The 23,666-nt window shown below is 51.0% G+C and overlaps 1 protein-coding gene across 4 annotated transcripts in view; it reads left to right on the forward strand.

The window, feature by feature from the left end:
• The window catches only part of ENTREP2 (endosomal transmembrane epsin interactor 2), a 187,124-nt gene that overhangs the window by 143,420 nt on the left and 20,038 nt on the right, over positions 1-23,666 (forward strand). For 3 of the 4 annotated variants that reach the window (XR_008390399.1, XM_037145898.2, XM_053658904.1), the window contains exons 3-4: positions 1,109-1,219; positions 16,566-16,700. Coding sequence is in view for 3 of the 4 variants with exons in the window: in XM_037145898.2 (XP_037001793.2) it covers positions 1,109-1,219; positions 16,566-16,700 (246 nt within the window). In the remaining variant the exon portion in view is untranslated. The remainder of the gene's footprint in view (positions 1-1,108; positions 1,220-16,565; positions 16,701-23,666) is intronic. The other variant, XM_053658905.1, reaches the window with a different exon arrangement.

Below are 23,666 nucleotides of genomic sequence, written 5' to 3' on the forward strand. Positions count from 1 at the left end.
CAGAGGATGAAGATAGATAAAAAGATGGGGGGCAGTTAGCAAAGTTTAGGGCACAGGAAACTGACAGTTGAACTGGTTTCTTCAGCACATTTCAAGGAAGAAAAAGGAACATTGGAGGGGGCACACCCATAAATTTAGAAATATTTAATATTCAGTATGGAACGCCTTTATATCTGATGTAACCTGGTTCAAAGTATGAAACAGTTGGAGATAAGCAAAGAAATATAAAACCTGAATATTTGATGTCAATGGATTATAAAGGTGACAGTGGTTATGTTTTTTAAAAGTTTACTATTTTAGAAACAGACATTTAAATGTTTAATAATGAAACCATATAATATTGATACTTGCTGCAGAAATTCCTGCAGGGTAGTGGGTGCGAATGAAACCCAACTGATCCTGAGTTGATTAATTGTTGAGCGTGGCTGATGGGTACCTGGGGCTTCAGTACACGGCCCCCTCTGGCTTTATGTAGGTATGAAGCTTTCCATTAAAAATACAGTAAAAGAAATACATTAGAACCAGAGACACAGAAACTTGGAACAGACTGACAGTGACCAGAGGAGCGAGGAGCAGGGGATGTTGGTGGAAAGAAGGGATAAATATGTGTCAAAGAACATGTATAAATGACCTGTGGACGTGGACATCTGTGGGGATTGACTTTCGGAGTAAAGGGTAGGCTGGGCCGAGGACGGCAAAGGGAAAAAAATGAGACAACTGGAATTGAATAACAAAAAGTGAAAATATTCAAGGCCTTCTAAGAAATGAACTTTCACTTGATTTTCTTTAGTAATTTATAGATTGCTATTTTTGAGACTATCTAAAACTGTTCTGAGACTGTAACATAGAGTATTTTCAAGTTTAGCCTCTAAAATATTTTACGACAGATTTCAGATCAAATCTTGGTCACTAACAATGCCTTTTTTCTCTTTGATTTAAGGGAAAAGAGTTTGAACTTTTGAGAAACAAGGCTTTCCTTTAAAACGGGCAGCACATGGAATTACTTGATCAACTGAAAGTTGTTTTTTTTTTTTTTTTTACAGCCAAATCCTTTTTCCTTGGTGCCTCTCCTGGTGCATAATCAATTTTCTCTTTGGTTCGCTTCCAGATAACCTTTTTCATGCTGCTCTCCGCAGTGTGCGTGATGCTGAATTTGGCTGGCTCCATCCTGTCCTGTCAGAACGCTCAGCTCGTCAGCTCCCTAGAAGGCTGTCAGCTGGTGAGTAACGAAACGCAAACCTTTTTGACAAAGGTCATACATAGGCTTTGATTTTGCATGAAGGTGATTTTAAACATCATTTGATTGTGTCCTTGGATTTATTCTGATAGTTCACGGTTGTTTAGGGAATTAAAGTTGACTCCTTTCTAAAAATCCTCGCAAATGAACACTGGTACGACTTTTGTAAATCGGTTATTAGAATATTTCTAAGGATCACAGTGTAGTGCTGTTGTAGAAGGAATCTGTTTAGTAACGATTTTATTTTAGCATTTGTTGCATTGATTTTTCTCTCCTGGATTTTTAAAAATCAGTTTTGTAAGTCAATTTTAAGTGCCAATATACTAATGTGTGTGTGTGTGTGTGTGTGTGTATATATATATATATATATATATATATATATATGATAAGTGCTTCAAAACAATTTTGGTCTCAATTTCAATTTAAAAAGAGAATTAGCTTTTAGATCTAGGAAAGTTGTAGACAGCGTGCTATGTACATTGTAGGGGATCATCAAACTGTTGCATAGAATCATCATTCCATACCATAACTTAGCTCCTGGTACTACGTAATTTGTGCATCCGGCTGGGGCAGAGATTGACGTATGTCTGGCCGCATTTGGTAAGGGTCCGGTGGACTGACTGCTGAGTATGGGGACATGAGCATTGTTTCTTTATATTGGAGATGACACAGGGCTACCTTTCAGAGCCGTGCTTTTCCTCCCCAGCCGCTCATGAACTTGCTCAGCCTGTGGCTCTCATTTCTGAGAGGTCAGGGGCTGTACTGATTCCACCGAAGCTTTTCTGTAGCCAGAAAAGAGGGCAGACCTCCATTTCTCGGGGCCATGCTGTTTGGGTCCAGACGGGCAGCTACAGCTTCGACATCCCATACCCGCCAAGGCCAGCGAGGCTGGTGTAAGTTGGCCCAGTTTCAGTGCTGAAACACCTACAAGTTCCAAAAATGAACCACGAGAGTTTCATCTTGTTATTTGCTGTTCAGTATGGCCTGGACCACACTGACCAGATTGCATCCCAACACGATGGACACAGAGTAGCCCCGGCGTGTACAGTACATGCCCCAGACTACGAAGAATCCTCACAGCCTGGAGCCCCATCTCTATCAGAAAGGGTGACTTGCTGACTTGTACCCACAACTTAATCAGCTTCTTACTTCCTAAACACTAAATGCTGTAAACATGGTAAACTCTGGCCACCTCCATGGGATTGGACATTTTCTCTGACCCTCTGTTTCCAGTGCAAGGCCTTGTGTGGGGGAGGCAGAGTGACTGGGGAGAAGAATCAACAAGCCTGCGGGTCCAGACCCCAAAGAAAGTCCCGCGCCCAGTCTGGAAAGGCTCTCTCCTCCTGGTCTTAACCTCAGGCCTTGCTTCCCTGTTCCCTGTTCTGCATGAAAGGGTAGGAAAGGAGCAATTTATGTATATAGTTTTATATTTATGTATAAATATAAATATGCACCATTTCTAATTTTTCTTCTGTGAATTGACTGGGACCTGTACCCACTTTGAGATTTCACTATTTATCTCACTGATTTGTAAGAGTTCTTCATTTATTATGGCTCTGAGTCTGGCAGCTTATGTCGCTTACATACGTGTCCTGAATTGTTATTTGTTTTTTAATTTTATTTTTTTGGCCTATGCTCTAGTTTCTCTTCAGATCGTGTAACTCTTTCACCTTTTTGACTTAGAAAATTTTTAATTTCTGTGTATTCAAACCTACGAATGTTTTTCTTTGTGGGCTTACCTTGGAACCAATCACCAGACCCCCTCTTTCCCAAGATCACGTGACCTCAGGAATCTCCCCCTGTCATGTGCACCTCTTCATACAGTCCATGTTCTGGAATTCATTTGATGGCTGTAAGTTCCCCCCGACACACACAGGAAGTGGGTAACTAGCTTTCCTAAAACTATTTCCCGAGTAACCCAGCAGTTCTCTGATGGTTTGAAATGCCACCTGAATCATTAAGAATTGTTCTTCAGTGACAAGGTACAATAACAAACAACTCCAGAAGCCCTTCCTTGGAAGGACCGTGGGCCTACAGGGTATCCAAGGGCTAGTGGTTAAGCTCGGAAGCCATGGGTGTGAGGCCTGAGCCCAGGAGGTCTCCTGCACTCCTGCGGCAGGAGTCCCGACCTCACCAGTGCGCAGGTCTGGAGCAGTGCAACGTCATCCCAGCCGTCCTCCACCTCTTTGTTCTGCTCTGTCGTCAGCAGCCAGAGAGGCAGCGTTTTGATTGGCCAGGACCAGAAAGACTCAGCTCCTCTGTCCCAGCAATGGGACCCAAGAAGTAATTCTCATACAAAAAGTTATGGGAGACAGGGAGCAGGAAATGTGTGCTGGGCGGTCACAGTCTGGCCAGCGTCTGCTCTCATGGCATTATCATACGTGCTCACAGGCACATGCACACAGATAGGCCTGACCGTCTCTTTCTGGACTGCTGAGTGATGAAGGAGGGCTCGGGGCGCTCGCTCTGAGCACGTGACATAGGTTCTCTCACTCCCGAGGACTGTGTCTCGGAGACAGGCCGACTGTTATCCCCCCTTTACAGGTGAGGAAGCTGAGACCTTGAGGGTCCATGACTTTTCCAAAGTTGCTGGGCTGGTAGGTCCTGGCATCAAGTTGCACCCTGTGTTCTTTACCCTCCATTAATCGTGGAGTTTTTGTTTTACATGACATTTTAACTTTAGAATGATACTAACAATTAAAAGAGAAGGAGAGGGCCCTGGCCGGTGTGACTCAGCAGGAGCGTCATCCTGTAAACCGAAAGGTTGCAGGTTCGATTCCCGGTCAGGGAATGTACCTGCGTTGTGGGTTCAGCCCTGGTCAGGGCACGTGGAGGAGGCAACCCATCCATGTTTCTCTCCCCCTCTCTCTCCCTCCCTTCCCTTCTCTCTAAAATCAACACACCTGGCCTCAGGTGAGGATAAAGGAAAAGGAGAGAGGGAGAGAGGGCAGATGGAGGAGAACCTTGGACAGTAGAGGTAAAGACTATATCCTGCTCGTTTTTGGTTCAAGTACATCTTTGAATAGCCCTCCCGAAATAGAGGATTGTGGGTAACCTGATCCATGGCTTTGATGTCGCAACAAAAGGAGGTGAACACAGTAGGCTGTTTACTGAGAAACGTGAGCTCTTCCGTCCAGCCACATCAGGCACGTCACCGGAGAAATGTCTTCCATGAAGTATGTATGAACGTGGCTTGCATCGAGGGTCCCCACGCGCACACCAGTGTTTTCCTGACCCTAAGTCCTTTCCCATGAGCACGGCATTTCCCCACAGAGACAGCGCGGTTCATCCGAGTCAGCTGGACCGCCCATCTGGCCTTGACCTTGCTGCACCTGTGATCTGAACACCAATCGCTCATCTCTCTAGTCCCTGCCCAGACTGTGTGTTATGTACCCGTGTCCCCCAGAACGAAAAACGGGTGGCCTCAGGGGACCTGTCACATGGGCAGGCAGTTTGGAGGAGAGCAGATGCCCACCCACTACTGCCTTGCCCAAGGTCCTCCTCTGATTGGAGAGCTTCGCCTGCTTTTCTCCCTGGTGCGCGCCCCCCAAGCACAGCACACGGTGTCTGGGAGGTGAGGCCAGCGTGCGCCTCTTGTCCTAAAAGCAGCCGTCCACAGGTGCAGGAGGACGGTGATAAAGAAAAGCGTTTGGTAGCAAAGGAAGAAGGGTTGATGCACTAGGGAGTTATAATTCCCACCTTCTCCATTTTTCCACGCTCCCCTGGGCTGGTGATTCTTCCAGGATTCACTTCCCCGCCGCGGTTGCCACAGCCTCCCTGAAGCAGGAATTGCCGGGCCGTGGGATCTGCTTGTAGCCATGGTGAAAAAGGAATTGTAGAAATTACAGTTAAATACATTATATTAAAAACAAAGGTAATGTAGAATTAGAACTCAGTACCTCTTTCTTTAAAAATACATTTTATTTTTCTGATCTTGAAGTTGTTTACATCTGTTGTATCCTTATATACAGTATAAGGTGTTATATTAGCCAGGGTTCTCCAGAAAAACAACTACATATTTGTGTATGTGTATATACATATGTATTATGTACACACACACACATATACACATAGACATACACAGAGAGAGATTGATTTATTATAAACATGAGCTTTACTATATATATAAAGAAATTCATGTGAGGAGTTGGCTCACGTGACAGTGGCAGCTGAGAAGTCCCCTGGCCTGCCATTTGCAAGTTGGGGACCCAGGACAGCCGCTGGCCTCACTTAGTCTGAGCCTGAGGGCTGGGGCAGGGCCCGGGGCAGATGCCATGGCCCATCCCAACAGGGAGGCAGGAAATTCGGGGTGAATTCCTCCTTCCTTCACCTTAGTTCCATCCGGGCCCCCAGGGGATTGGACGCTGCCGCCACCTTGGGGAGGGCTGTCCCTGTTACTGAGTCCACTGACTGAAATGCCAAAGCCACCCACAAACACCCTCCCAGACACACCTAGAAACTGTGGAATCCGCGCACCTGTGGCCAGTCTGCTGAAATGGAAAACTTGGGGGAGACACTTGTAGATTCACCCAAAGTTGTTGGAAGTAGTTGTTTCCACCCCAGCGGAAACAATATCACAGCCACAACATTGACCTTGGTACGACCAACTCGTACGACTAAGCCGCATTGCCCCAAGTTTACTTGATGCGTCTGCCTGTGTGAGAGCGTGTGTGCTAAGTTTTGGGCACTTTTCTCACCTGCGCAGGTTCAAGTGTGCACCACTGAGCCGAAGGTCTGAACCGTGTCAGTACCACAGGCCCCCGCCTGCTGATCCCCTTAGCACCTCACTCTCCTTCCTTCCGCCCTGACCTCAGCTCCCTGCAACCACGAATCTGTGCACCATTTCCAGAACGTTGTTGTTTCCGAAGAGTTATGCAAATGGAATAGTGCAGTCCACAGCCATTTGGAATTGCCTTTTCCATTCAGCCTCATTCCTAGAGATCCTTCCAAGTTGCTGTGCTATCAGTCTTTTCCTTGTTGGGTAGTATTGCTGGGTTGTCATGCACTTGACCGTTTGTCTGACCATTGACCTGCCGAAGGCCCCCTCAGCTAACTCCCATTTCGAGTTCTCACACGCAAGTCTGCGGGGAATGCTCGTGTGTAGATTTTGTAACTATCTCCATCTTCCCAAAGCCCGTTAGAATTTTTTCTTGAGGCTTATAGCTGCATCGATGGCCCGCACTCTCCAAATTGAAAGCATCTGGTAACCAAGCCAACACTAATTATGTCGCCACAGCCCTAGGAAGAGTCCCACCGTCACCAGGGCAACCTTGATTTAGCTTCATTGGGATGGATAATAAATTATAGGAGGACACAGCCCTGGGCTGGACTCTCGGAACCGCCTGGCTGAAAGATGAGGGTAACCGTGGCCGGAGGTTCACAGCCCCTCCTGAGGCTGGTCTGTCGGCCGGCCGTCCCCCTCACCGCCTCTCTTGTTGCCAAGAGACGTAGCCTTTTATTCTACTCATTGTGGATTGAGGGGAGTCTTGGCCTCGCTTGGCTTTGTGAGCAATTGGTGTTTTAACTGCTATTTGTGGTTTATCACGATCACCGGAGTTTGTCCTTTTGTAGGAACACCATTGTGTTAGGATTCATTTTCATGTGGATTCGCCGTTGTCTTCGGTAAACATTTCATGGCTGAAGCTGCCGTTTGAACATTGATTCCAAACCCCAGAGTTTCCCAGCAAAGGAAACAGTCTCAGCAAAACCCAAACCGGTGATTTTGAAAAACCCTCAGCGAGGAGATGCTTATTAACTTTAGACCCAGAGGAAGGAGGAGGGGGAGAAACATCAACGTGAGAGAGAAGCATCAGTTGGTTGCCTCCTATAAGCACCCCAACCGGGGCTCGAACCTGCAACCTAGGGTATGTGCCCTGACTGGGGATCGGACGCCCACAGCCTTTTTGTGTATGGTACCATCCTCCGACCAGCTGAGCCACCCGGCCAGTGCAGAAATTGGTATGTTTAAGGCCAACCATGGTTCTGTATGCATGTTTCTCTGTCCCATGTACGTTCATTCATTCTTAAATTTTTTGGATCAGTGCACTTTGTACAGAGGCAGACCCATGTATCTGACACGTTCTAGGTGCCAGGAACATCTCAGTGACAAGACAGGCAAGCCCTGGCTCCGCCCCTTCCTCGTGTGCAGCTCCTGTTGGAAGAGGAGGGGTTGATGACTGACAGGCAGGCACAATGGTCTCAGACAACAGGAAGTGCGACTAGGAAAGAAACGAGGGAGAGGTGACGAGGCCTGAGCAAAAGCAAGCAGCGGCCCAGTGAGGAGCGGGGGGAGAGGGTTTCGGGAGTAGGGCGGCGGGGACAGGGCCCCAGGGAAGGCCACAGGTAGCCGGAGCCCCGCGGGTGGGGGCCTTGCAGTGTCAGCCCCTGCCTGTGCCCCTTGGTCTCCCTGGACCCCAGAGTCCTCAGTCCCTGAGACTTCTGTCCCCCAGACTTGACGTCTGCCTCCCGGGGACATCACCGTGCTGTCCTCTGGTGGTTTTGGGGTACGACTTGGTGGTTGGGACACTGGGTGACATTTCACTGTCTCTGCAGTCCCTGGTCACCTGTTGGATGCCATTTGCTCCTCACGGCACATCGACCTGGGAAGGCAGTGGGTAGAATTGATTTGCCACCCGATTTCCCACATTCGGTCACAGAAATTGAACAGGGACTTGAATGCTCACCATCGTTTTCCCCGCTGTAGATTCAGATCTAGGGGCTCCTACTCCTTGGGAGACCCCCAATGTCCATGTACAGTGGCTTGTTCCCTTTTGGGCTGGACCCCTCCAGTCTTCTGAGCCTAGGGCTGGGCCTGCCTGTGCCTGGGGAGTGGGCAGCAGCTCCAGACTCTCCTTAGTCCTGGGGGGACCCCCCCCCCCGTCAGCTGTGCCCTCTCTGGAAGGCCTGCCTTCCTCCTGCTCAGCTGTTCAGGGTGTGGAGCGATGAGGCTGGGGAGGGACCTGGGGCCCGGTCTCCAGGCCCAGCCTTTCAGGTGACCTTTCTGCCCCCTCTGCCTCCTGGCCGGCTGGGCCCGGGCTGTAACATCCAGTAGGAGGGGGGTCTCTAGGAGGAAAAGTGGTCCTCAAAACCGGCTCTTGGCCCAGGGTGTCAGTAGCGCAGTGACACACAGCTGCTTCAGCCGCACCGGGTCTGCTTCCCCCAGGACCTCATGGGCAGCCAGGAAAGGCTTATTTATAGAAGGAGCAAACTCACAAGAACAAAAGGAGTGGGGGCGAAGTGATGGGGGGAGTGGGGTCCACGCTGTGGAAAGTGGGGAGCTGGTGAAGGAGGTTGCCTCACTTCCCAGAGGGGAGAAAGCAAACCCATGCACTGCTGGGGGCACACTCACTCCAGCCCTGAGCCCAGAGGCCTTATTTTGAGGGAGCGGCTACCGCCAAAGGCCTCGTGAACCTGGGCACTATTCAAGAAAAGCTAGGAACTGAGATTTTTGTGTGTGTGATGGTCCCCTATTTTATCCCCAAGATTAAAAGAAGGTAAAAATACCCAAACTGCCTATTAGCCCAGGGGTGACCAACCATTGGGCAGCCCTGCCCAGGTCCTTCCTCCCTTGGTTCTCTCATCTGACCACCGCCCCCCATTTGACATTTTCACAGTTCTGAAATTGATGGTTTGTCAAGGGCCGACCAGGGGCCGAGAGCGCTGGTGTTTTCAGTTTTACCCAGAAACACACCACGATGTCATGAGTAATGTTCTTTCACGTCTCATTCTGAAGGTCACCAGGCCGTCACAGTCTCTTAGGTTAGATCAGAGACCAGAAGAAGTTCTAGTTCATTGGCTGATACGTGTGTTATGTTCTAGGAAGGGACACATATGCGATGGCTGTTATTTGCATCTGGAAATAGTGACTCCGAGTGGAGCCAAGCCTCAGGGAGTGGGGTCCGCTCAGGTGCCCCTGACAACCGGGGTGGGGAGGGCAAAGCAAGGGCCCCACAGTGACGCCCAAACCCCCTCCGCCCCTCTGGGTGCTGCTCCTGAGCAGCCGTCCTGCCAGACGGGAACGGGTGTGAGGTTAGATCGGACCGAGGGTCGGGGGAGGAAGGTGTGCGGTCCCTAAGCTTCCTGGAGGGTGACAGCACACCGCGCTGGCCCGTGGAGGGTCTAAAGAGTCATTCAGTAGGAGGCCTGTTTCACTTTTAAGAACACTATTTCCGAAGTTAATTTGCCCCCAGATCCTCACGTAGGTTTTTCCCAGTGTTTTTGTTACTCCGAGCACGGCTGCGGCCGGCATGCCTGCCTGGGTCTCTCAGGGCCTCGCTGCGGGCCCTGCCTTTGTCTGCTCCCCTGCAGGGTTTTCTCTTACTCCAGGTAGAGCTCTGCTTTGCTTTTTCTTTTTTAAGTTTTTTTAGTTTTTTCTTTCCAGCTTTGATTATATGTGAAGTAATGAAATTTCAGAGTCTGGCCTCAAAATGCAAGTCTGTGTAATTAAGCAGCGGAATCTCAGGAGAGGAAGGCGGAGCCCCACCCGTGTGGGTCCAGAAGAGGACTCCTTCCAGCAGCCGGCGGCTCCCCGCCTCTCGGGGGACAAGAGTATCTCGAGAACAGCTACCTCCTTGTCATGTTCATTGGGGAGGCTGCCGCCAGCGCTGCCAGCTTACCAGTGTGCACTGCCCTCCAAAGTGTCACTTGAACAGAAAGGCCTTGTAAACACCCCCAGGACTGGAGGGCACGTCCCCATGTCCTGTGAGGTTGACCCTTGGCCCGGGCTTGGCCTTTTCACCTGCCGGTGTCCTCCCCGGCAGAAATGCTGGGCGTGCCCCCTTCGCGTCCCCGCGCTCCTTAGATTCTCCCTCTCGGGATGGCGTGTGTGAGATGGAGAGGAAAAGCCTGTCCCTCTGACAGATTTACTGTCCCACAGTTAATTTGAGAATCTGTTGCAGAGGCACCGGCAAGATGAGCAAATAGAAAGAATGCAACGAGACGAGAGACTGGAAAAGGGTGAAATCTCCAAAGACATGAACAGAAAGCGTGTATTATTCCCCCACCACAAAGGTCGGGGGATTACTGGCTTAAATGTATCATTTGCATAACAAAAGCTCTACCTAAAGACCTAGCTTTTGAATTAGATAACTTCCCCCTTACAAGTTATATGCACACACAAAGCACAACCCTAGCTTCTCATCCGATTTGGGGCCGTAAGGGGATTTTTCTGGAATGTGCATCTCCCGCTGGCCCGTTTGCCTCCCTCAGCAACACGGAGCTCTCTGGGCCGAGCGCCTGTGTGCCGGGCGCTCCAGTGCCGGGAAGGAGGAATTTGGAGACGCCGAACAGTCGCAACTGCCAAGCTTCTTTGACAGTCAAGTAGAATGAGAGCAAGTAGACCCAAACCAAAAAAACCAAACCAAAACAAAAAAACAGTTTCAATGTGAAAAGTTCAATTCTAGTGAAATATTTTAAAATGCCACGTTTCCCAGTAAATAAAAATTGGTAAGAAATCTATCACCAAGTATCGTCTTGTCTCTTAGAGAAAATGTTCTAAACCAGTGGGTGTACCGCATGGCTCCTGCATTAAAGGATCTCTTTCTCTCAAACGACTGTGAAATCCGAGGCGCTCACCTGATTGAAATCCAAAGCGCAGTAACGTTGAAGCCACAGTGTCCGGATTGTGACGGGGTGGGGGATGGGGGCTTGGTGGTGAGTGGCTTCGCACCGTCCCGGACGTACCAGAAAACTGCCGCGGTTTGTGAACTTTAAGCTTGTACAGTGTTTTAGGTCAAATATTGTTTAAGAAATACAGCCGAGACTTAGCTGTTACTGTATTTTCGGGGGACGGAGTCACAGCTCAGTCGGGACAGGTCTCTTCCCCTCCCCCCAGCCTCAGCCAAGGATCAGCTCAACTGAAACTCCTTCTGGGGCTTGGAGGCCCCTGGACGGGTGGTTGTGGGGCTGGGGAGACCAGGTCAGGAGGGGCTGGCACACGGGCTTGGTGGGGAAGCCAAGGTAACCCCCCCACCCCAGTGTCCGGCCGGTACATCCCCAAACCTGGAGGGGACCCAGTGCCTCTCCGGTCACACACGGGCACCCAGTCCCTGTTGTCCCAGAGTAAGGAAGAGCCTGAGGGGCTGGGAAAGGTTTGGGATGCAGGAGCTGCCCTTGCCAATGGATTGGGATTCTGGGGAAGGGCAGGGGTGTGGTCCACTGCCCCCCAGCGCAGAGAGCCCCCTAACGCTGGGCTCCCAGAGGAGGCCGTAGTGGCTGAGGTAGAGGTCATTGCTCCCAGACTTCTTGTGTTACAGAGTGAATATTTGATAGAACGTTGAAGAGGTGGAAACCCTTAAAACATCACAATCCCAATATGCTTGTAATTGTTCCTTTTTTTTTTTAAAGACTGTTTCGAGATGTAATTCATCTATCATACTACTCGTTTTAAGTGTAATATTCAGTCATTTTTAGTATCTTCACCAATTCATCCAAGCATCACAGTTCATTTTGGGACGTTTTCATCAGCTGAGAAAGAAAACCCGTAATCTTCGGTAGGTATTGGGTCCCTATTCCCACCTCCGCCCCCAGTCACCCACAGACCCGGTGTCTGCCCCTGTAGGTCATTCGTGTTCTGGGCTTTTCGTGGGAGTGGAATCACGCACTGTGTGGCCTTTTATGTCTCGTGTCCGTCACTCAGCGTGATGTTTCAGCATCATGTGTAAAACGGTTACTGGTGTTTTGGGGGCCCGAGTGCCCACCCACACAAGGTTGTCTAGTCCCACATCCTCGGGGCCCACATGTGTCTCAGGGTCCTGCTGGCAGGCACCCTGCAGGGCAGAGGGGTCCCTCTGGACCAGTTGGGACCGGGCTGAGTGAGCCGAGTTACTGAGTCAGCCAGGTGTCACCAGATGAATGGGAAGGTCTGTCACCAGATGAATGGAATCCTTGAATTCGAAAATAGCGGCAAGTTTTTACAAAAACCTATTTAACAGTCAGGATAATAAAATAACCAACAACTAACAACGCTTGAACTTCACCTCCTTAACTTTTTGTCTGACGCTCACCCTGACCCCAGGAACCTGAAGCTGGGAGAGGCTCCGTGGCTTGTCGTGGGTCACTCTGTAGGTGACGGCCACCCCATAAGGTGCTCTGTCCCCCATACCTTGCTTCCTCTGTGTCTCAGCCAGTGAGTGACCCTCAAGGATGAAACGCCCACTGGGCATTCCTGGGATTCGCTGGCCAACCCCCTGAGCTCCCCTCCTCCCTGCCCTGCCCCTCTCCCTCCCTCCAGGTCCAGCCTCCCCGCTGCCTCTGTCGGGAACTCTCCGAAGGTCACCTATCTGTCTCATTTGTGCTTTAGTAAGAACCTCGGGGGCACCCCCTCTTCCTGTTGTATCAGCCCTTTTCACTCCCAGACAGGCTGACAGACCATAAATAAGAGAGGTGCCTGGCTGTGAAATGCGCCAGTGAGATCCATGAAAAATGACAGCAGCTTCATTTGCAAAGCTTGGCTGTGTCGTTCCTGGCGACCCGGGTGCCGAGGGCCGTTCCAGAAATAAATCTGTCAGCCCTCCCAAGACGTCGGGGTCAGAGAACTCATCGGGAGGTTTCCAGACTTTTTCTTAGAATTAATCACGAATTCAGTGAAATACTGGTGGAAAAGATTTATTTGGTGTCTGTTTCCCTGGGTCACTGAAGGGTTATTTGACGTGATAAGGGGTGTTTTCCCGCCAAGTACAGTCTCTGTCCTCCTTTCCCCTGGGGAAGCGCTCTCCCCGTTTATATTAGTTCCTTTCTTCATTAATTCCAAGGGCCAGACGTGACCATCTGAGACAGTTCCTTGCCTCTTTTGAGGCGTGGGAGAGCAGACTAGATAAGGAGAGCTGGGCTTTGTCCAGCTGATAAGAGGAAGGAAGGGACCCCTCGACGCCAAGAGCAACCCTCCCAAGTCTAGAGGCCATGGATGCGACCCAGCCCTGGCTGCTGGCCCTGGGCATGGCGAGATGTGAACTTGCCCGAGGGGAACTTGGCTCCTGTGTGCTAATATAGTTCTGGGTGAAGAAGGAAAGGGAAAAGGACCGTTCTGAGCTTTTCTGATGGCTGCTTTTGATGAGTTGATTAGCCTTGAAGCCGGAAGAGCCTTCTTGGAGGGCCATCTGGGGCGTGTCCTTCTGGGCAGTGAATCCCCGTTGTGTGTGACTGCGTGCCCAGCACTCACTCGGCCACAGGGCAGGCCTGTGAACCAGGGCCTGGGACTGTGCCCTGCTGGGCTCTTCAGTGGAGTCCTTGGTGGGTGGGGGCCGTGGGGGCACTCCACCCCCACTGTGGATCTCAGGCCAGCGACAAGTAGTTTAGGCCACCTCGGTGTCCCTGGCTGCTGGCTGGTGAGAGTCTATCTATGGTTTGTAGTCTATTCATAGTTTTGTAAACCTGTTTTTTTTTTCTCTTTGCATTGCCAGTTTTATGACTTCCTATTTTTGTAGAAAATCGTCTGGTTTTTTTTCCCCCCAGGTTTTCAGATTCACTGGCACAAAGTTGCTGCTTGCATGTTCTTCTCTTTTCTCACCCCCTCATGCCTGATGCTGTGAGGCTGATGTTAACTTTTTTGCCCATCTCCTAAGAACATGTCCTGAGCTGCAGACCCCCAGCCTGGAGGCTCAGAGGCCTCGGTGAGAAAGGTGTGTGTCCTGACAGCTCCGGCTGGGGCCTGGCTGGCCAGAAACACACTCCTGCTTGGTCTTTGGTTCTGAGACTCTATCGGTTCCGAGATTTTTGTTTGGCTTTGAGAGAACTCCACATTCCACATTTATGCGACCATTCTTGTACATTTTCCTCTATTTTCACTGTTTTTATTTAGAATCTTAGTCAAGTATATTTAAGTCTTACACATCTGGAGACGATCATAGATGAATACCCTACTTTGCCAGTCTCCCTTTTAACGTAAACTCTCTCTCTCCTACCGAATTGAAGTGCTGTAATTTTCATTTACTCGTTTCGTGCAGATTATTGGTTTGGTTTCTGAAACTATTCTCTTTCATTGAACTCTTTAGCTATTTTTAAGCTGTTAACTTAATGTATTTTCCTAAATCCTCACACAAGAATATAGTTATTGATTTTAGAGAGACAGGTAGGGACAGAGAGAGAGAGAGAGAAACATCGATGGGATGCCTGCCATCTGCACCCCAAACGGAGGCTGAGCCCACAGCCCAAGCCTGTGTTCTGACCGGGAATCACACCCACACCCGCTGGTTGTCGGGACGACACTCCAGCTGAATAAACCGCCTGGCCAAGGTGGTCGGTCTCGAAAATAAATTCACTATCAGTTAAGGCGTCTGCTCCTTCCATTATCATTCTTTTCCAAATTTTCTGAATTGTAATAACTTATTCTTCCATAGCTTCTTTAACATAATTTCGCCCAGTGCCGTCTACTCTGTTGGCATGTGACGGGAGTACCGGCCCAGGGCGCGTTCCCCGGGAAGGGCCGCCGTGTCTGGGACCATAGCTTTTCTCGGGGGAGCAGTCAGCATGCCTCCCAATTCAGGCAGCGTTCTCAGTTGTGAAGAAACCCAATTCGAGGTAGCTTTCACCTAGAAGGGGTGGTCCTAGGACCCCCGGGAGCTCACAGAGTCTGCAGGATGGCCGAATGTGGGGGCCGCACAGCCAGGAAAGGAGAGGCGGCCCAGGTCACAGCCCAGAACTGCTTTGAGAGAGGCCCCGTCCTCACCTCGGGGCTGAGGCCCAGCCCCGTGTGCGGCTGACGCCCAGCCCAGTGTGCGGCTGACCCCGTCTGTAGGCACTGGCCCCCGAACCCCGGTGCCTGTGCAGGCCCACCTCCTTGTGCTTGGCCTCCAGCCCATACACTTCTCTTCCTCAGACTGTGGTGCCCACCCCCCACTCACTCAAACACATGTAGAAATCCAGAAATAAAATCAGAATGATTTTAGGCGGTTGAATTAAAAGAGCAGAAATGAGGCATAAGGGGGTGGGGGAACCCACAAAATACTGAAATTATCCTCTGGCGGGTGAGCCTCTTGCAGGACAGGCTTCCCCCACTAGGTGAGTGCTCTAGGCACCCGCTGGCGTTGTTGTGAGAGGCTGCGTTCGGCTTCAGTAGATACTTTTTGAAGGCGCAGCACATTTGCTCCTTTCACGATGGGTGATTTACGAGTGCGCTTGCCCACACTGTGCTGAGTGTTCGGTAGTTTTTCACCAAAAATGGCATAACGCTCATGCCTCACCCTCCCTATTCACCTGAACTTTCCCTGGGTGACTTTTTTGTTTCCGTGGATGAAAAAGTCCTCAAAGTGAAACATTTTGCTGATGTGGAAAAGGTGAAACAAAAAGTGCCCAAAGCACTAAAACACTTAAAACTGACAAAGTTCAAAACTGTTTCGAGCAGTGAGAAAACTGTCTTGATACGTGCACTACGTCAGATGGAGAGCACGTTGAAGGCGACTGACATTTAAACAGGCGAGAATGAACCCTGGCCGGTAGCTCAGTGGATTGAGTACGGGCCTGTGAACCAGAGGGGAAGGGAAGGGGAACGGGAGAGAAACATCCGTATGTGGTTGCCTCTTGAGCACCCCCTACTGGGGACCTGGCCCACAACCTGGGCCTGTGCCCTGACTGGGAATCGAACCGGCAACACTTTGGTTTGAAGGCCGATGCTCAGTCCACTGAGCCACACCAGCCAGGGCCTGAATTGCTTTTTTTTTTTTAATCTTTCCAAGCTTTTAAATTTTTCATGGCACTTTTCTTTCTTCAGCATTTTTGAATGCCTACAGCTCATGGACACCGTAAATACCGAGATGTGGTGGCTGTGGTGGCTGCCCTCCGGAGGCCCGGGGGGCACAAGCAAGTGCAGCTGGAGAGAGCAGACGTCTCTAGTGGAGGCGGGCAGCCCTGGAGAGGGAGTGCTAGACAAAGCCTGGCATGGCACGGGGTTGGGTCCTGCCGGATGCACAGGAGTTTGACAGGCGGTGCAGCGGGGCAGGAGATGGCTGACCCTGGGAGCAGAAGGTGCCAGGGCGCAGAGCCAGGATAACACATTTTTGTGTGCCTCTCGGTGTGAGGAACTTTCTGTTCCTGGACTTCGGTCTCTTTCTGTAGTGCATCCGTAATCTGGTACAACAGTCTAGCTTAGCTTTCTTCTAATTTATTGATTTTTTCTTTTGTATCAGTTGCTTTTAAAACAGGAGTTTGGAGGCGTTCCTCCCGGCGTTTTCCATGGCTTTGTCAACAACCACAAAAGTCAGTTGGGCTTTACAACGTAAACGGAATGGGGATGCTTTGAGCTGAGGTGTGGGCACCTGTGCGCCCCTGCGTGGCTCAAGGGCACCCGCCGGGGCAGGATGCTGTTTTAACTGTGGGCTCTGTGTTCTCTGTCCAGATTAAGTTTGACAGTGTCGAGGTGTGTGTCTGCTGCGAGACGCAGCACCAGTCGGCCGGCTGCAGCAACCTGGGGGAGACGCTGAAGCTGAACCCGCTGCGGGAGGACTGCAACGCCGTGAGGCTGACCCTCAAGGTGACGGCCATGGGCCCTGCCCCCCGGAGTATCTCCCGGGCATTGCAGACAGGGGGGGGGGGGCGGTGATTCATGTCCGTGCTCCTTTCAGTGGCGGGGGAGGGGGAATCTCTCTCCAGGAAGCATTTCTGCAGAAGTGTAGCTTTTCCACTCGCAGGGCATCGTTTTTGCTGGGTCTGGTTTTCCATTTTCCCCACGTCACGGTCCCGCCTCTGACGTGTGTGCAGTGGGCTCTGAGTGGGTAGAAAAGTCTCTGCGGACGTGGCTGAGACGGACTCCACGGCCTTTCTCACGTTTTTGCCGTCCCACCACCACCTGGGAGCAGACGGCTGTTGATTTCGCCATTTCAAAAAAATCTGGAGATTGAAATGGTGCAGTTTTCCCTGGCAACCTGGTCTTATGTACAGCGTCTGATTTTTTAAAAATTTTCTTACTTCTTCTTTTTTGTTTCTTTGATTTTTTCTAATGCAATAGAAAATTGTGTATATTATTCCTTTCTTTCTCTTTCTCCAAGTGTTTCTCTTTTTAACTCCTGAACATCACAGTCGACTGCTTGAAAATGCATATGAACCGGGGGCCCAATTTTTCTTTTCCCTAGATGAACGTGCACTCCACTTGTTTTAAAAAGGTGTGGCTGCGGTCACATGTCAGGAGCTCTGTCACACGTGTGTGGGGAATGCAGTGTCTGGGGGACTGGGGCCCCCAGAGAGCCACCCTGGGGTCTGGGGAGAGAGGAGGACGGGTTTGCCTTCTGTCCTTGGATTTGTGTGGCAGGCCCTCCATTGGTGTGACTGGCAAGGGGGAGCGCTTGGTTCCAGTGAGCTTCCTGCTCACTCCAGCACGCTGCGAGACCTGTCGGCCAATCGGCTGCGAGACCCGTCGGCCAATCGGCTTCGAGACCTGTCGGCCAATCGGCTTCGAGACCCGTCGGCCAATCGGCAGTGATGTACAGAGGCAGAGAACGTGGCTGAAGTTCCGGGTGACCATGGTCATCCTGCCTTGCTTCTCAGGGAGGGGCAGTCCTAACTCAGTGGCCCCGGCAGCCCACCCCAGTCGGGCACAGCAGGGTCTGAGGGCCTCAGAGGGCAGCACGTAGGGGCCCACTCTCTTCCATGCAAGCTGGTTCCTGATGTCCCACAGCCTGGGATTCTAGCCTTCTGCACCCTGGGCCTGCTCATGGCCAGTGCCCGGGGCCCACCCCGAGCTCTCATTCTGACAACTCTGGAGTCACGTGCTCAACGGGACCACCTCTCCATCTGTGAAAGCACTACCAGACGACAGGTCGTTGTAATTGGAGTGCAACCACTACCCCTTGAAAAACGTCTGACACCCCCTCCCCCCCACCCCAGGAACCTCACAGCTCTGCAGACCCATGTGGTTGAAGCCATGTGCTGCACTCTTGTTCCTGGCTTCCTGGGAGTTTCTGTCATGAAGGGCTGTCGGATTTGTCAGAGGAGTTTCTCATGTGCTCAGATACTCATACAGCTTTTCCTCCTTCAGTCTGCTGGCCCAGGAATCCCGCTGGTCACTTTTGAATGGTGAACCAGCCTTGCATTCAAAGACGAACCCCCCTTGGTCATCTTTCCCCAGCGGGGTCAAGTCTACGGAGGAGCCCGTCAAAGACGCATTTCCTCTCTGTGGCTGTGCTTTTGATTCCCAGCATTTCTCTTTGGTTCTCCCTCCTGCCTCCGTGTCTTTGCTCAATCACTAGTAGGGGCTTGTGCGTCGTCTGCCTTTGGCGCTAGAGCTGGTGTCTGACTGTGTCTGCCCTAAGTGGGCAGGTCCTCATGTCTGTCCACAGGGGTGTCTGTCCTTCCTTAGAATTGGGGGTAGTTGGTTGCGCTATAACTTCAGCTGATGGGTTCGTTATCAGTGCCTCTGAGATTTTCATAGATCCAAGTGCCACACTCGCTAGTTTTCTAATAATTAGTGGTGAAGACATTTGAATGGAATCATTGCTCTGAAACTTACTTGAGCCAAGCCGTCCCCGCAGTAACGGGGGACCTGGCAATGCTTCTTGGTATTAAAACTCAGGGCACACACACTGCTCCTCCACTGGGCAGATCCCCAGGCAGCCCCTTTCCTGCAGCTCGTAAATGTCCTTGACACTTCACAGAAGAGGGCGCAGAGGGTAATGACCCTTGGGTTAGGTTCCCTTGCTTGCTCTTTTGGGTCAAGTGCTAAAGCATGTTCGTCAGTCTCTTAATGGTCTCATCCGAGGCTCTAGAGCTATTCCGTGCCTAATTTCCGTCTGGAGTTATGAATTACCCACGCTCTGTGTCTCACAGACGCTGTGCCGGGGAAAGCCCTTGGGATGGGCTGGGAATCAGACCTCTTTGACTCTAGTTGTATTTCGATTGAGTTACTGGAGGACATTGGAGGGTGCGCCCTGCACCGTGTTCCTGTTACACCCACCGCTCTCCCACGCCCTCGCCCGCGGAAACCCGGAGGGTCGTGCAGGCGCCGGCTCTCCTGGGGGAAAACGGCTGCAGGCCGTCTGGGGGCTCGTCTCCGCAGCGCCCTCCCTGGCTGCGCCCACCTCCGTCTGCGCAGGTGGACACCCCCAGGGGGTCCTTGGGCAGCCCCTGGGCCCGGGGTTCAACAGGAGAGGTGCGGAGCGGCGGCTGGATTAATGACTCATCAGTGACAGCCCTGCATAATCAAAGCCGCATCAATAAATACCGACAGGGCAGTCATTTGCTGTTTGGACCCAGTTCCTGAAGTTCGGCGCGGCCCCTGGCCTGGGACTGAGTGTGTTTAGAGGGCCAGCCAGCCGGTTCCGGTTTCCTTTCAGGCTCACACCAAGTGGGCCTTCGATCCCCACGCAGAAGAGGCGCATGAGGGGAGGCTCTGTGAGTGGAGACCCCGCACCGCTCTCTGCCCGCTCGGGGACCATGTGGGTCTGAGAGGAAGCACAGTGAGGGGAGCCCATGGCGGTCAAGTGTACATTCCCCGTAGCCCTGCGTGAGGGCCCCTTCGCACACCTCGGTCGCTATTGGTTTCCCAGCCTTCACCTTCACGGTTCTAGAGGATGAGAGCACTTAAGAGACTCTGTAAAAATGGCTGTCCAGTAAGAGTGCAGTACAGCGTCTTAAATCTGCAGAGCCACTGGTTTTTGTCTTTCTGAAAAAAGTTTTCTGCCCTGGCCAAGTGGCTCAGTTGGTTGAAGTGTTGCCCCAAGCACCAAAAGGTTGCAGGTTCGATCCCCAGTTAGGGCATTTATGGGAGGCAGCCTATTGATGTTTCTTATAACAGTGTTTCTCTCTCTTTCTCTCTTCCCCCCTTTTTCCCTCTCTCAAAAAAGATCAATAAACATGTCCTTGGATGAGGATTACCAAAAAATTTAAATCATTAATTTCACGAGAAAACAATTTATGACCCATTGTTATTCTCACCAATGGCTAATTGCGTTGGAGCACTGGAGACCTTTATTTTATTTTATTTTTATTTTTATTTTATTTTTTATTTTATTTTATATATATATATTTTAAGATTTTATTTATTTTTAGAGAGAGGGGAAAGAGGGAGAGAGCAATATCGATGTGATGTGCAAGAAATATATTAATCTATTGCCTCTCATGCGCCCCCTACTGGAGACCTGGTCCCCAACCCAGGCATATGCCCTGACTGGGAACCGAACCGGCAACGCTTTCAGTTTGTAGGCCAGAGTTCCATCCACTGAGCCACAGCAGCCAGGACTGCAGACCTTTCATAAGCACCCAGTCACCTCCTACCGGCTGCCCCTCGCTCTGCCTTCATGGGTGTGGGGTCCCGGGGCCTCTCAGAGCTCCCGCCCCGGTGCCCTGAGTCCTTGACATCCCTCCGTCGCTGCTGCTGGCTGCGCCGGGCACCTCTCCTTCCTTAGGGATGCTGCTGGGGCGGTTTCTCTGACCTTCTGGTCACTTTCAGTTCTTGACATTGACGTTTGTCCCACTCAGAGCTGCGGTCCACGTGCAGTTGAGGTGCTTCCTTCCCGGGGAGAGGGGCCACGGTCCCACTTTCCTCTTTCACCCCTCGCATCTGTGGGGGGAGGTCTGGGGCACTTCTGTGCCCTCCCCCCAGGTCTCGTCCCTCTGGGGCAAGGGCAGGTGGAGAGAGGAGAAAGGTAGCCTCGTTCTTCTTCTGTCCGGGCTGGGGCTGTCCTGCCTGCCCCGACCCAGGTAATACTCCGGCTCTCGCCTGGCGTCGGTGTAGACGGTGCAGCTGATTGATTTCCCAGGAGTCAGCAGCATCCCGACTCCTCCTTTACTCAGAGGCACAGCAGTCTGTGCCCGAATCCCCACCCCAGTTCTCTGTGGCTTACCAGGTCGTGGCATGCTGAGTTCTGCACCAGGGGCAAGTAGTTTCTTTGGTCTTAAATAAACTGGATAGAACTGGCCCTGGCCAGTCTCCTCGGTCGGTTGGCGAGTCGTGCTGTAAACCGGAAGGTCGTGGGTTTGGTCCCTGGTCGGGGTGCCTGCAAGAGGCAGCCAGTTGATGTCTCTGTCTCTCATTGGTGTTTCCCTCTGTCCTGCTTTGTCTCTCCCTCCCTCCCCCCCCTCCGCCCCCTAAAATCAGTCAGCACGTCCTCAGGAGAGTATTAAAAAGAAAGCAAACAACTTTTTTGAAACTGTAAGAAAATATGTAGTTTGTGAACTACGATTATTCGTAATTCACAGATTATAGTTTAGGTAGTTTACACCCATCAACTAAAGGCTAAGAGCCATTGCTTCAGAGGGCAGGAGACAGGGTCTGAAGGAGCCAGTGAGGCCCAGTTCCGCACCGTTGTGGAGAGAGTGCTAATTTCCCTGTGGGTCTCTCTCGAAGTCCAGCGTGCCATTGAACGTGAGAAGCGCACTTGTTGTGTGAGAAGCTGTCCTCTTGTGTCTGCATCTGGATGATTTACAACGCCTGAGACTCCAAAGGAAGGTCTGAATGGACTTACATTTGCAGAGGTCTGAAGTCGGGAGTTTGTGCTTTGAAATGGTAGCTTCTGCAGATTCCTGTGTGGTTCACGCATCTGCTTCACAGGACAGCCTAGTTTTAGCTCCTTTTGGAGGATCCGTATTCAGGTCAGCTGCGAAGACCTCGGCGTTGCAAGAGCTGCTTTCTGTGGAGACAGATTCCACGGCCTGAAATCTGTCCCAGAAAGTGCTCATCACTTGGGAAATTTGATTGGAAAAAAAACCCGAAGTCACAGATGGAACACACGTACCGGTCCCACTGCCCACTAGAACATTTGTTCAGAGTTCTCATATAGACTTGCTTCTACGCTCCGTCATTTAAGGGTGGTGGTGAGTTTGCTCTGTGTGTGTGGCTGGAAATGTGGAAATTAAGCACATCGTCTCCTTCTAGTCTGAGTTTAAAAGGCAGAAGAGAACAATGAAATATTTCTTTTTATCCTTACCCGCGGATATGCTTCTTGATTTTGAGAGAGGGAGAGAAACATCAACGTGAGAGAGAAACACTGATCAGTTGCCTCCTGTACATGCTCTGACCAGGGCTTGAACTCGCAACCTAGGCCTGTGCCCTGACCAGGAATTGAACCCCCAACTTTTTGGTGTAGGGGACAATGCCGCAACCAGCTGAGCCACCCAGCCAGAGCAACAGTGGAATATTTTATAAATTTTCAAACAGATGTTTACGCATTACTTGTTTTGAGTGAGATATAGTCTACTAGAGAGAATAGCATGAAACTGGGTGTCTGCTCCACATGTCTTCCCAAGCTGGAGATGGAAACATACTGTCGGGCACAGTGTGGAGTCTGAGCTAGTTTACCTGCTTTGAAGCTAATGAACTAGCCTGTTACAGTTCACTGTGACTTCTCTGGCAGAAGGCATGAGACTCCTGGTTCAGAGACAAAAGACTTTTTCTTTCCCATGGAAACACCAGTAGCCAGAGCTTCACGTTGGTTTGTGCCAATTCCCCAGGCCCCTCACATCCCAGGGGATGGTGCAGAGGGCCCCTCCAGGTGCCTGTGGTGTGCTGGGCTGCGGACAGGCAGCGACACTGAGCCCGGGGAGCCTGCCGCCTTGTAGTGAGACTGCCTGTTGTCTGGGAGGCGGTACCTCCTTCCTGAGGTTGCTTGTCGTTGCAAACACAGCCCTGGGAAATGGGCGGGGCGAGGGGCGGACAGGCACACCCTGGTTCTGGGCACATCCGGCAAGAAGTGGCCGGCACGCTTGGGGCCATGGCAGGCTACCTCTCCCCACACAGACCTGCACTGAACGCCAGAGAGCGGTCCACGACCAGTGTCTAACATCACAGGCCCATAATGCAGACGTGCCGCCCTGACCAGTGTGGCTTGGTGGGCTGGGCATCGTCCCATGAACTGAAAGGTCGCGGGCTCCATCTCCAGTCAGGGCCCATGCCCGGGTTGCGGGTTCGATCCCTGATTGTAGGGTGTGCAAGAGGGAACCCATTGACATTTCTCTCTCTCACATCAGTGTTTCTCTCTCCCTCTTTCTTTTTCCCTTCCCCTCTCTATAAAATAAGATAAAATAAATAAATTTTTAGGAAGTTACACCAAAGGCTGGCAAGGATTCAGAAAACCGGGGTCAGTCAGACATTGCTGGCAGGAATGTAAAATGGGCTGCTCTGGAAAACAATTTGGCAGTTTCTTTTTTTAAATTTATTTTTTATTCAATAACGCAGCAGTTTCTTATAAAACTAAGCATGCAGCTCCTGTAGGAGCCAGCAATTGTGCCCATGGACGTTTATCCCAAAGAAATAAAAAGTTACAAAGTTACGGTCACACAAAGACCTGTAAACAAATGTTCATGTCAGCTTTATTTGTAATAAACCCAAACTGTTAAAAAAAAAATCCAGATATTTTTCAACTGGTGAATGATTAAACTATGGTGTATCAACACCATGGAATACTACTCAGCAAGAAAAAGGGCTGAACTTTGCAAAAACTCGGAGGACCCTTGAGGGAATTTGCTGAGTGAAGACATCTAATTCTGGAAGGTTACGTACTGGCTGATT

Source organism: Artibeus jamaicensis, unplaced genomic scaffold (genome assembly GCF_021234435.1).
Source record: "Artibeus jamaicensis isolate MK-2021 breed Jamaican fruit bat unplaced genomic scaffold, CSHL_Jam_final scaffold_612, whole genome shotgun sequence".
Taxonomy (NCBI): Eukaryota; Metazoa; Chordata; class Mammalia; order Chiroptera; family Phyllostomidae; genus Artibeus; species Artibeus jamaicensis.